This window comes from Channa argus, chromosome 18 (genome assembly GCF_033026475.1).
Source record: "Channa argus isolate prfri chromosome 18, Channa argus male v1.0, whole genome shotgun sequence".
NCBI classification, from domain to species: Eukaryota; Metazoa; Chordata; class Actinopteri; order Anabantiformes; family Channidae; genus Channa; species Channa argus.
In genome coordinates this window covers 2925445-2939726 of record NC_090214.1, presented here as the reverse complement: position 1 = coordinate 2939726, position 14282 = coordinate 2925445, and the positions used below count along the sequence as shown (strand labels likewise).

General features: G+C 41.2%; 1 protein-coding gene across 7 annotated transcripts in view; it reads right to left on the bottom strand.

Annotated features, from left to right (window-relative positions):
• Positions 1-14282, bottom strand: part of LOC137103327 (membrane-associated phosphatidylinositol transfer protein 2-like) — a 49282-nt gene that overhangs the window by 26011 nt on the left and 8989 nt on the right. For 2 of the 7 annotated variants that reach the window (XM_067483576.1, XM_067483569.1), the window contains exons 2-6: positions 14175-14212; positions 12594-12720; positions 11937-12067; positions 11773-11852; positions 3587-3806 (exon numbers count right to left, since the gene is read on the bottom strand). In XM_067483576.1, coding sequence (XP_067339677.1) covers positions 3587-3664 — 78 coding nt within the window. In that variant the 5' untranslated portion in view covers positions 3665-3806; positions 11773-11852; positions 11937-12067; positions 12594-12720; positions 14175-14212. Of the gene's footprint in view, positions 1-3586; positions 3807-9416; positions 9654-11772; positions 11853-11936; positions 12068-12593; positions 12721-14174; positions 14213-14282 lie in introns of those variants that run through there. The other 5 variants (XM_067483570.1, XM_067483573.1, XM_067483572.1 and 2 more) reach the window with 5 other exon arrangements.

Sequence of the window (14282 nt, the reverse complement as noted above, 5' to 3'; positions counted from 1 at the left end):
TCGCTGCGTGTTCGCCAGACTTGTGCAGCGCGCACACGATGCTCGTAACTTAAAAATGACGTTGTCATGGTAATTCTGACTGCATCATCCCGTCTCTCTCTCCCTCCCCATCGCTCCCTCTCGCTCACATCCCAAACAAATGATGGCAGCCATGCGGCCACGCAGCGGCTGATGGCAGCCGTTGCCATGGCAACCAGGCTCTCAGCTGTGACGCTGGACAGATGAGGGAGGGGGGCTTTCAGTGTGTGTTTGTGTATGTACACCGTCTGTTCTGTTGATATCCAAAGGGGTCCGTAGAAGATTCTGGGCCAAGGGCGAGGCTATAAAAATGATGTGAATTTACCGTGTGAAGGCACTTTGGGTGTTTGGTCTCTTATCCGACACAGAAGCTGTGATCTGTCCCATATTCAGTCTGTAGCACAACAACAAGCTCAAACCTACAGCCAGTGTCATACAGAACTTTCTTCTTGTCTTTCATTCAGTGCATTGTCCTAAAGACAAATGATTTGTTTGTATTCAGAGGTGATAAATAATAAAATTATGTGATTTACTCCAATACATTCATCGGAAAGCTCCACCTTTACTAGCTACAGGTCGTGTTCCTCACCAGGTCTCTAAAACAAACCTGATCGTTTTTTATTTTTATTACAGGAATTTGTTCTTGCTCATATTTTTTTTTTATCTTTGAAAGTTTGTTTGCCGGTTACAGCACAACTAACCGAAGGGTCAATTAGTGAACAGGGGAAATGAAGTTAATGTGAATGAAATTTTACTTTAATCAGACATCAGGTCTCTAGATAAAATAAGACTAAGTGAGCCTCTATTTATCACACACTGGGTGATGCAGTAAAATGTGCTACAAACCCCCTAAAAAACAAAATCTATACAAATAAAAACTCGATAATAATACTAATAACTATACATTTTTGGAACGGTTTCTTCAGTGAACCTGAAGGTATATAATTTTGACAAGGCCTGAACATTTTACATTTCTGCTGAAGTTTTACTTATGAGGAACAAATCTGGATCAGACTTGTTCATTCATGTTAACAACAGCATCAAGTTCAGTGGTTTTTAAATCTTTTTTTTTGTTGTTTTATTAGTAATTCGCTCAGATTGAGTAACTACTACTGTTATACTTGTAGTTTTTCTCCAGAGCTCGTACTTTTGGTAAGTTCACCTTAAAGACGCATATTTTCAGCAGAGGAATCGCACGTGAGTCAAGTAAAGGATGAACCAAAGCTCTTGGGGATCAATAGCTCGTCCGTTTTCTCTTTAAAGGTTTGTTTTTATGGTGACTTCATAAGAGAAAATATGTATATTATTAAAAAGGAACTTACAGCAGAAATCTCCTTTAGAGTCAGTCGCATGTCACATCAGGACTCTGATGGTTTATCACCACCCTCATGTTCAATCAAGATTTCAGTTCCCATCCACAAAGTGCATTACTCTGACCTCCTCTCAAAACAGGGACACTTGGAAATATTGCACCTTTCTATTTCGTTCTTTGCATGTGGAAAACATGCAACACAACACCCTTCCCCCCCGTGACAATTTCTTCTTAACCATTTACTCTCATTATATGTTCCCACACAAACACAGGTTATTTTACTGTACGTCCACAGTGACACCGTCTCTACCCAGCTCTCAGTCACACTCCAGGAAACGCACATAATAACAACCTCAAGCCTATTTGCAATGCTTAAGGAAACTGCTTAATTAATGGAATGTTACGTTTGTGTGCAGTCGGATAAAATTATTAAATGAAACACAATCTGCAGACATATGAAGCACCATCTGGTCTGCCGAGCAACGCGTCCCTGAGACTCTGGGCTGTGGTACAGGGCGACACGTTGAACTCCTGACCTTCCCCGTCCTCGCGCACAAACCCGAACTGCAAAGGTCAGGTTGGCAGGCGACCTGGGTCACTGCTCTGGTCTTATTTTTACCCAACATCCAGGCTAACACAGACTTCACACAGCCGGACATTTGAGATGATATTTACAGATTTTGACACTTTTCCCCCGTCACAGTATGTGAAAATATTTATTTATCCCTTCGTTACAAAGTACAAGAAAACCAGCAAACAAATGAACATCAGTTTCACCATCAGTCCATAAATTGACCTGGACGCTCCCTGCACATCAGTGGCTGCATATATTTCCACTAGTAATGTAATGTAACAAGTCACTTTTGAGAGAAAGTAATAATATTCATTTTGAATAGAGTAACAAGCAATATTCCATTTTTTGAGTAACAAGCATAACATGTTATGATGTACGTGTAAGCAGATTCTACTACTACTACTACTACTACTACTACTACTACTACTACTAGATGCCCATTACACCTATGAAGGTGTAGCTGCCATGTAAGGTGTTGGACAGCTTGGCTTTCAGTGTTTACACTAAGGGATCGAACCACCAGCCCTGTGGTTAGTGCAGCACCTTCGCTCTACGTCCTGAGCCAGTGCTGCCAAGTTTTAGGTTTATTATTGCATTTGTAAAAACCGCAACTTCTCCTGTGCTCACTGACCGTTATAGATCATGACCGACTTTATAGTTAAACAGTTGTAATATTATCAAATTATCGGTGGAGTTTCACTTGTTCACAAATTATATATATTGATAAACACAAAAACAAATGACCTTTTGTAGCTTTATCCCTACATTACAGTGGGCTCCAATACAACTATTAAATATTTATACAGTGTTAATGAATGACAACAGTAAAGTGCTACAATCCGGGGTTAACACTTTAAATTAGATCCATTTACTAATGGACCTAAAAGGCTTCTTGGCAATATTCTAAATGAAAAAAAAAACTATACAAATCACTGATTCAATGCTCTGCAAATCAATTTGATATCTTATGTTTCATTGAGTGAAATAAAATGCACAAAGTAAAATATGGTGGTTGGACAAGTTTGCATGAGTTGCCATGAGTTTAGAGTTTTATTCACAGACGTCCTTTATTCATGTATATTCTTAAGTTTCTGTAAAAAATTCCTGTCTCGTCAACTTTGTGATGAAAATGTATTGTTGCTAATTACATCAATAAAAAGGTTTATTTTATTTTTATTTTTTTCCGTCCAGGTGCTGTAATCCAATTGTGTGTTTTGCTACTAATTGTATGAAGGTGTTAATGATTTGATGGATGATTAAGTGAAAGTTTTAGTGTGCAAACAGTAACGATGACCATTTGCCTTTTTGCACAGGTTTACGATTAACATGTACATGAAAGGTTTGTGATACTAGAAATAGATTTAAATATAGGAAATAGTCAAATATTTGGCATTTATTAAAAGTCTGTGTGTACATAAAGTTAATTTGTAAAAAGTATAAAGTAAATAAATAAATAAAGTATTGTATATTTTATGCTAGTTTGAATGTTTGAGTTAAGAAATACTGTTCAAAATGATCAGTAATTTGTGCATTTCCTTTGAAAAACAGCAAGCAGACCCCCGATACTGATTGTTTAACATATCACAGCCAGATTCCATTGATGCAGAACCGCGAGAAGAACGACAGAAACGCAGAGTGTGACGGTTGGTAATGACGCTGCTCGAAGAAAGAGGAGCTCTTACCTGGATCATGTAGAGCTGAGCGATGCGGTACTCCTCCACGCTCATGGGCATGGGGATGTGGTACTCCTTGATCAGCATGGTCGTGATTGAGTTGGGCCGATCCTGTGTCTGTGTGTGTGTGTGCGTGAGTGTGTGTCTGGAGAGTGTAAGAGGTCAGACGCTCCTCTCAGTTCGCTTCGCTACCCAAGCAGCATGTTCACATAGTCGTCGTTATTCAGGCCTGAAGGCGAAGAAAAGCAAGAAAACACATGTTCAGTGGTGGGTCGGGAGGAGAAACAGAACTTGCAGACCGGAGGAGGCGTAGGCATGTTTGTCTCAAGGATTAACCCCCACGCACACAAACACACACACACACACACACACACACACTCCTCCTGCAGATCTATTACAATGTAATCCACTGACCCGGCAACAGCCTTGAAATCCCCCCACTAACCTAAATCCCATCACCGGTTACGCCCTGGAGACTGGGCCAAGCTGTGGTCAGTGAAGACTCGTCTGCACATTTATTCAAGTGCTCTGCTCCAGTACATGATGCAGGTACTTGTACTGTGGTTTGTGTGAGTATTGAACGTCTTCTCTAATATGTAATAACGTGTTTCACTTCATAAATTACAACATTTACCTACAGCTGAAGTTTCTGGTTATTGGACAGATTCACATTTTGCAATTAAAACATAGGAAAGTTGATGCATTGTTCAGTGAAAGAGCTTCAGTCTTCAGATGAAACTATAAATATAAAAAAAAATAAAAATATAAATAAATAAAAAAAGATTTATGGGGTCTCAACTAAACAGCAACCATGTGAATTTGATCTCCCATGAGTCCATGTGTGGTTAAATGTAGGAACTGAAAGTTGGTTAAGGTTAAAAAAAGATGTGGTTTTGTTTAAAGGTAAATTCATGTTCATGCAGTTGCTCTATTTTGCAAAGGGCTTTACAATGTTGCACACACACACACACACACACAAAAGAAAAAGGAAAAGAAAAACACGGTTTAGTAACAAATCCTTCATTTAAGAAAATCTAATCTGGTTGCAACTGTTGGCTGATAAAACGTATTTGCAGTTGCAGTTTATTTGTACGAAAATGTTAATTTTAGGGTTATGACCACATACTGTTTGCAGTGAAACAAGATCAGTGATGTAACGAAGTATTTGTCTCCCCCTTAAAGACCAGCACTCAGACTCTTTTAGCTCCTTTTTTCCTGGTTTCTTTGTTCCCCACCAATAGCTGAGGGAAACATCTGCATCTTTAAATGCTCCACTGTGCTCAACAGCTGCTCGCTGCCAATCTGCTGCTTGCTGCTGATCAACAGCTGCCTGAAATCAGCACTATGAGAGCAGAGAGCATGAAATGAGACAATAAAGTTGTGCTCCACACACTGGACAATGAGCAAAAAGCCGCATAAAGTAAAGCATTATCATAAAATTATTAGATGACAATCATTTACTCATCATATAAAAAACACTGATAATATCCAATTTAATTTCTATATTTTCTTTATTTATCTAAACAATACATTAATGAAAACTATTCCAACTTCATCCCAATTGTCTTTATTATTGGTATCAAGTCATTTATGGAAAAAAATGAAATACTGAAAATATAAGTTAAGACAAATAAAGTTGATTTAAGTTAAAGTGAATTGAATAAGCTGAAATTCTGCAGTTTTGTGCAGAACAACTGCTCTTCAAAAGGGGTTAAAACTTAGATTAAGGATTAAGTATGGTGGCCCTGAAGTGTGAAACAATACAGCATTTCAAACCACTTAATTAAAATAAAACCAAAAAAAACCAAAAACTGATGTTTTGATCTCTGAAGTTGTATTTTGTGTTTTGTCACAGTAGGTACATACTGAAATGACTTAAAATGATAAAGGAATAAAAGAATTTAAAAGACATAAAAAGATCCAGAAATCAAACTTTGGTTTTGATTTATATTCAACTAAATTTTAAATACAATAAAGGAAATGGCCCAGTTTTGTTTGAAAATATTATATATATTATAGTAATATTTCAAACCGTTTTCTGTAATTAGCATCTTACATGTCTTTACTCTTGTAATCAGTCATTTAGCCAGTTTTAACTGAAGTCATAAAGTTTTGGACCTTTGTTGAATTACTTACAATATTCTGTTGATTCATTAAATCTATTTTTATTTTTTGTACTTTTGTCATTTTAAAGTTATTCCAGAGATTTTCATCCCTCTGGATTCACACTAATGCAAACAAAAGGCTGCAGAGTGTCTGAGGTTAGTGTGTTTAGTTTCTTTACAAGGTTGGGGAATTAAAAATTTGTAGCATTTTTTCTACAAATACAATTTACAACTACGAGTCATTATTAATGGTAAAAGTACATGATCACAATTTACGGATTACAGAAAATTAAACCCTGCATCCTTCACGATGCCTCGTGGACACTTTCCGTGGGAGGTTTTCCAGACACTAGGGTGGACCTGGAACAGGTGGAGGGAGGGACTTCTGGACTATCTTTCCAAACCAAAATGGATGCACACGTGTGTGTGTAGAGAACAGGTTGTGTACCACAGTCTGTCTCTTTGTGGTTGACTGGACGTCCACCGTCCAGTCAACCAGTAGCAGATGAAAGTAGCAGATGAAAACCGGAGGTCAGGATGTAAAGCATGAAGGTGAAAACTGCCGGGATGCAACATAAAGCTTTATTTACATTTATTATACATTACTTTTGCCATGAAATGCAAAACTCGGACAAGACATCAGCAAGGTGTAATTTCATTCAGCTTGAACAAATCCAGAGCTAAAAGTAACTAAATCTGTCCTACTGCTCCTACAGAGGACACACACAAAAAAAAAACAGTTATTTTAGAGACAGAAACAAAGTGAAACTAAACGAAAAGTCACAGAACAGTTCTGCTTTTGGATCGACATCCTCATATATGATGCAGCTGCTTGATTTAGTTCCTTTCTGTTCAGACTGGTTTTCTCCTACATCTTGACCTACAGCCTTAGGTTTTCAAACTTCATCAACAACATAAAGATAAAGTTCACACTGTTTTTTTTCAGCGGTTTCAAAGATGCCAATATCTGTAAGCCAGTCCACCAAATGTTGTCCAGATTCAAATTGTGCCTAAATTCACGACCGTCAACAAATTCCTTCGAAATATACTGTAGACTCAGACGCTTATGAAGGGAGACTTAATATTTCTTGTTGCAAAGTAAAAATCCCGGTGAAACAAAACAACCACAGAGAAGTCGGACTGATTTCACACAAATGGTCAAAATGGCCACACAGAGATGGACGATAACCAAAAAGAAACACAGAAGTGCTACAAAGCCATTTTAAAAAATGACTGAAAAGAGAGAAAATAACTAGAAAATGAAAGGCAAGTTGACCAAAAGTAAAAAGAGACAAAAGGACTTTAATGAGACAAAAAAACTAATGAGGAACTAAAAAAGTAATTAAAGAGACCCTTAATAATCACTTTCTTCAGGTGTGTGAGGGGTCACATGAGGTGATATTCAGACGTCCAAATCACAGCAAACATTTAAATCAACGTCGCTCATCTGAAGCTGTAATGTTTGAACCTCCTCACTGTGCTGAGTACAGGAGTCGTCCACCTACAGAAGAACAGCTATATATAGACACAGTGATGCCCATAATAAAGCCGCTGCGAGACAGAGACAGATGGAAACGTGAACGGAGACCGAACCTGGAGAGCGACGAGTCAGCAACCACAGTGGCCTGCACAGTATGCTGACGAACCAACGAAACTCTTTAGCATTCATTAGGCTCATAGGCACAATTTTACTGCTTTGGTTCAGTCTCACTCATTAGCAAACACTGAAATGACCTTTTTCAGAGTAGCAGGGAGTAGCAGGGAGTAGCAGGGAGTAGCAGGGAGTACTTTATCAAGGTGGGAGGCAATGCCTTTCACCTTCGCTCTCGCTCTGTGGTCCACTGCGAGGTTCAAACCTGAGCTAAGATCCTCTTGGGCTCATGGCCAGTTTCCCACAGAGCTCCAGAACCACAGCACATAAGAAATGAGTCCTCTGCCTCCACGGTGCACATATGTCTGTTCATCCACTCTAATCCATTTAGCTGATGGAGCTTGCGCTTATGGCAACAAGCGGGAACAAAACGTGGAGCCAATCAAAGTCTGGCTCCACACAAATCAATGATGAAATCTGGAAAAATCCAGAAAAGAAAAGAAAAGAAAGTGAGTCTTCTGGCCAAATGTGAAAAGCTCTGGATTTGAGGTCAGAGTCAAAAAGAGTCCACCTGGCCTCCACAAACGTAAAGGTCTCGTGCAGCACTAGGAGAGTTGATGGCAGGAAGCCTACACGCTGCTGAAACTGCACCGCATTTACCACAGCAGCTACCGCGCTGAGAGAAGCAGCTCAGCTCCGTTACACCGACTGCAAACGGCTTGTTCCCAGTGGCTGAGTCTCAGTTCAACAGGCCTCCTGAAAAACCACACCACCACCACAGCTCACTCACATTTGACCCCTGACCTGTCTACGTTTAAGAGAGGCGGAGGATGTCGCATTCATCATAAATGAAAACAGAAGGCAAGAAAAAAAATGTCAACATCGCCTCCTTTAACATAATCGTACCACTAATTCTGCCATTGACATTTAGCGCTTTACTGAACTCGGAAATAGTAATAGTTTGAACTTTCAGAATAAAGTCGTAGTCAAGAATAATGTTTTTATAAAAGTACAGCTCAAATCTGTCCAACCACTCAGGTGGACAGTTTCCACACGTTACTTGGACAATTTGCACAGTTTGAACACACACACACACACACACACACACACACAGGCATTTACATTTTAAAATGATGTCATCTCTATGCACGGCCATGTGTTTCATTCATGAAAAATCAAACCTGCTTGAAATTCCTGAGAACATATTGGCCGAATAATGAAGTACAACACTAACGAGGACACAGTCAGTTTCTCCGACTGTCACACTGTGATCATAGCGTGAAGCCGGTGCATCATCTCTTTGTTACACATCACAGTGGGATTCGACAGGATGCAACTGATTTGATCCCTTGGCGGGTTGAGAAGCTGCAAGCGCTAACAAGATCCCCTGACGGGATTTGTCAGCGCTTTTCAGAATCACAACACACAGATTTAAAACACAACAGAACCAGAAAGGCTGTGCAAACAGCTCATTATTATATGGTTAATAGTTATGACAGCAGCCAAAGAGCAGGTGTGTATGTGCGGTTCGGTAAAACACAAGATACAAGTTGCTAATAACCAATCGCCTTTGGGTCTAAAGCCAATCAAACTGTGACCGCTGACCATGACGAGGGTAGGAATGACGCCTGCCATGCATCGAAAGCAAAACACACCGACGAGGTCTTCGGGTTTCATTCGGTTCCCCACCCCTAACCCCCCCCCCAGGAGTCAAGAACGACATGGCATAGTGTGATGCGGAGATCGTCAGAGGAACACGCGTTTAGAATCTAAACAAATGACCCGATTCCGAAGGTGCTTAATGTCTTTTCCGTCTAAAGTTTGATCTCCAACGATGCAACAGCTGCGTTCAAACGCGTGCAAACAAACCAGGAGCTTCACTCCTCAGCAAATGCGCAAATAAATCTCACGCCTTTATTATTTCTGTGCATTAAAATGACCCATTTTCAACCGGAGCCACCTGCAGATCCTCCACCTCATGTGTCATCACAGTCCAACAGGCAGGCATCCATGTCGCCGTCACTCAATGTACCGGTGTTTCCATAACACAGCAGTTTAGCAGGGGGAAAAAAAAAGGGGGGGGGTGGGGGGGTTCTGAATGTTTCCTCCCTGTGATTGAAGGTGGGAGAAATCAGATGTTTACCTTGTAGCAGCTTCCCTACTGATCCACTGAGCAGAGCATTAGGGGACATAAAAGATCCTGGTCCCTCAGAGACTCCCGGTCCAGGCATCCTCACCTCCCCAGATACTTGCACTCCTCTTCTTCCTCCGCCTCCTGTGTTTAGCCGATCCACACCGGCCCCTGATCAGGACGGGAGCTGCTCTTTTTAAAAGCTGGCTGTGTAAAATAACAGAAGCTATTGATTCTCTCTCTCTCTCTCTCTCTCCCCGTTTCCCTACACCTCCTCTTCCCCCCCCCCCACATCCACCCTTCTTCTCTTCTGTTCCCCACCACCGCTGTCTCCACCTCCTCTGATGAAGCTCTGTTACCATGGAGACGCATGAGGCCAAAGCGCGATTGGTCGGGGTTTGTTGTGATGCAGCGACTCAGTGGCGCAGCCCCCCCGTGATTGATCACTTCTTCGTTGTACATCATCCTGTAGCACCGAGCCAGAACCAGCTCCCGCCTTGTTTTAGGATTGTGTTGGACCGAAGACTTTGTCTTCAATTTGTTATGAATCCCATTGGTGGAAATTACAGTGAGTCACTTAATGAGCCCCAAATCAATAATAACAACTAATAACTAAAGGTTAAAATAACTAAATTAAAACAGATGCACATTCAGAAAACTGCTAATCAACAAAACTGGGACCGAATCAAGAAAATGCAAAAAAAATCTAGATAATGTACCAAAGTCAAGAACATAGAACAAAACAAAAAAACAACCAGAAACCAACTAGGAAGTCCAACCTCTTCTAAGATGTTAATAATAAACTTTTTGAACCCGTTCACATGGCCAACACATTGCTAAACAGTAAAACTATGACACATTCTGCACATTAAATGGTGTTTGTGAATTTGCCAATTGTCTTATGAGGGTTTTATTTGTTTTAAATGGAAAATTGTCACCTGGGAAAATGTCAATTCAAGTTACTATAACGTCAGAGAAATTCTCACATTCCAACGAGACATGAAGGTTTTTTTGCTTGAAAAATGAGAAATGAAAGAAGTAACTATTTATCCAAATGTTTACTGATTATCGATACAAAAATGAGACGTATATTTTGGACGTTCAGCTACTGATGAGCTACAGCTAATTATATTCAGTATTGATAAATTTGCTGATTATTTACTCCAGTAGCTGCTTGGTCTATAAAATGCCACAAATTGTCCAGTGACAATTTTAAATGTCTTGTTTTGTCCACACAACAGCCCAAATCACAGATATTTATGATATTGATACTGAAATCTTCACATTTAAAGAAAGCCGAGTCAAGGAAATGTTTTGGCCTCAAATATTCAGGAGTTAAAAGGATTATTAATTGTTTATCTGCACTGTTTAATTGGCTTAATGTTGCAGCTCTGGCCTCATACGGAAATAATGACACACTGAACACAGTGACTCACACAAACCAGCTGTCAACACCGAACCTTGTTGCTCAATTCAAAGGTATTTTTAAACGCGATTCTCGAGCTGCCCCGTTGGAAAATGACGTGCAGTAACGCCGTGAATCACTCCCTCGCTGTGTGGTGCAGATCAGCGGCTCTGATGATTACGAGTCTATCGACAGGGAGTCGTGACCGTCCTGCTTTCCCTGCCGTCTGGGTCTCACCTGCACTGTACGGTTCATCGTGAGGGAAATTCACCAATTTCTGATTGATCTGTACATTTTGCAGCTTCTTCTTTATTGTAATTTGATAATGACTAAAGCCTGAGGGGCTGAGCAGAGCGTGGCAGAGTGTAGAACAGCACAGCAAAGCAGGGAGTGAGGCTGGGTGGAACTGGGGGGAACTGGGGGGAACTGGGTGGGCGAGTGTGGGGCTGGAAGGTTGAGTGGTTGTCCACCAACCTCACCGTTGTTGCTTCAATCTCCGGCTCCTCCATACATGAACCCCAACTTAGTTGCTCCTGATGACTGATGGCCAGCTGTATAGCAGCTCCCCCACCGGTGTGTGAGAGTGTGTGTGAATGGGTGAATAAGAAGCAGTGTAAAGCGCTTTGAGTGTCAGTAGGTAGAAAACTAGTGCAGACCCTTTAACTGGTTGGCTTTTGAGTCTCAAACTTTCACACTGGTACATCTAGTCCTGAGGTTTAGGCAGCAAATGGACTTGGGTTATGGTTAGAGCAGCACTTTTGTTTTGATTGAAACAATTAGTCTTAACGTTGGACTTTTAACCCAGAGCACAGTCTTTCCCTAAATGTAGCCCATTTGTCAGCAGACCCACGTTTTGCAAATCAGTTTCACAAAGACATTTCTTTTCCTGGGATATTGCTGCATTTTGCTGCTGTTTTTGGAGGGATATTAAAAATGTTCATTACTGAGATTGACTTTAGTTACCTTGAGACCATGGACGGATTAACGAACAGGCCTAATAGAGGTCCCAGGGATTCTGGTCCAGAGCTTCTGAGTGTTAACATCTGTTAATTAAAAGCCACAGAGCTCAGTTAAATAACCAGAAGAGGGATCCTAGAGGGAAAAAGTCGGGGGGGGGGGCACTTTACCTGTCTGTGCCCAGGTCCTTATGAGCCGTATTACAGTATGTGCTCTAATCAGAGCAGTTGGGCAGTTTCCTGTCTTTATGCCAAGCTCACGGCCTCCTGGCTCGCTCCTGTACTGATCTTCTCATCCGGCTCTGATAGAGAAAGTCAAGGAGCACAGCAAGGAGACAAAGTCCATGACTCACACGTGTCTTTGATTACAACGTGCCAACACGCCTCGCATGGCTTCAAGGTTCAAAATACCCCCCCCTGCTTGAGACGTGTTCCACTGTGGGCTGCAAGGCTGCCGGTGCACCAGCATCTCGCGCAGCACGAGCAGAGTGAGTTAGCGAGCGGCCTTTCAGCTCGGAGGATGAGCCTTAACACCTGGATTAAAGTCGGCGAACGAGCCCAGAGACCTGTGCAGCTGCAGCCTCGCCGCACATCACTCTGCTCGCTGCGGGGACGTACATGCTCAGAATTAAATGACTTGTTTATGGGTGCTCCGCCCCAGCGCACGCACACACACACACACACACACACACTTTATCTGAGCATCAGCAGAGCACACGCTAACAGAATCAAGCCCTGCTCTCTGATCGCCACAGTCCTGCTGAACGTAAGCATCTGCTGCTGTGGTGGCTGTTAATTTGAGATCTTGTCAAACACGTCTTTCCTCACCTCCTGTCCTCATCCCGTCCTGTTCCTCACTACATCGGCTCCCGTCACGGTGGCTGCTGCCGCTCATGTGCACGTAGATTCCCAGAGACAGACTTCCGTTAAGCTCAGATTCTGTTTCAATTCTACACTGAACGGTGATGACATGGATCAAAATAATCTCAGCAACAGAGGTGGAAAGTCATTAACACACTGTAGCTTCAAATTTAAAAATACTTTTCAATTCAAACCATCACCCATGCTTCATTGTGCAGTTTCGCCTACTTTAATTATAGTTAGTTTAGTCCAGTGGTTCCCATACTGGTGGTCGGCCATTTCAAAAGGGTGACAGAGGTCATGAGATGATAGTGAGAAAAAGGACTCAAAAGGAAAAAGAGGTTGAAATTTGTTTTCATATTTTAATTTAGGACTCTCTGTGTCATCTATCTCCATCTTATTGGAAAAATAGTATTTTCATTTTAGATTTACTCCAATACGACTCAGATTAAAAAAACCGAACCACTCGTCAAAACACAACAGCTCTGAAACTTGTATTCATCCATTTTTCCAACTTTGAAAAGTTTGGTTTGTTTGCAGTTTGACTGGTAAGTTTCCTCCAACATGTGATTCTTTTTTTATTGCTACTTACTAAAATTAGTTAATACCTTAAGTAACATGAATGTTGATGGTTTGTCATGATACATTGGCAGTGATCAGGTTTTGGAAGTTAAAACCTGAACATTTTCTGCAGAAAATGTTTTAGAGGCACATGAAGCACCAATCTGGACTGGGCTTGCACATTCCTGTACTTTTGTACTTGAAGTACTCAAGAACATTGGAAAGAAGTTGGATAACAACAGGTCAAGTGAATCTAGGCTGCAGACTGACCGACACCAAACGCGAGAGGAGACAGATCCTTGTTGGTTTTAGTGTTTGTGTGGGGACAGTTAGCTGACAAGATGAGCAAAGTTCTCCTTCAAACAAACTGTCCACACAAGATCTTAAACAGAGCACAGACACAACACAAAGTACAAATTGAAATTAAGGAAAAATCTCAACTTCATCATGCAACAATGATCTAGTTCTTTTCTAGTTTCTCGCCTGTTCGGGTGAGATCTGAACTGTTGATATGATTGCATTTGTTCATTTAATTCTTTTAAGTTTTGTGCAGGTGATGCTTGTAGCAGAGATGAAGCGTTTGTCAGGTCGAGTTGTGCATTTTACTGATGTGACACTGATTTTACAGTAATGTGCTGTTTAATCTGTTTTGTTGGGATGTTTTTTTTTTTTTGCTTTATTGTTTGTGAATTTCTCTGTGTTCCTGTGTGATGAGGCCTCGTGACCCCTCCGATTCATTTTGAAGGGGCCCGACCCCCACATTGGGAACCACTGATCTGAGCCAGCTGTATGTTAAGTAGTTTTAAGTGGCTCCACTTGTAGCGGCTACAACAGTTTAAATGTCACAAGAGACATTTCACCACACACCGAGTACTTTTACTTTTAATGATGTCACCACATTTTTTCTGATAATAGTAAAGTGGGATCTGCAGTTTTTTCCCATAACCACCGTTTAGCCCAGATTCATTCAGAGAAGGTGGCACTGACCTGGACTCCATTTCCAGCGACGGTTTCCACAGACCCTCCTGTGAACGACAAACAGCCCAGATGAGGCTCGATGCTGAGGTTTATATTACGAAGAGCACAAGAAAATGC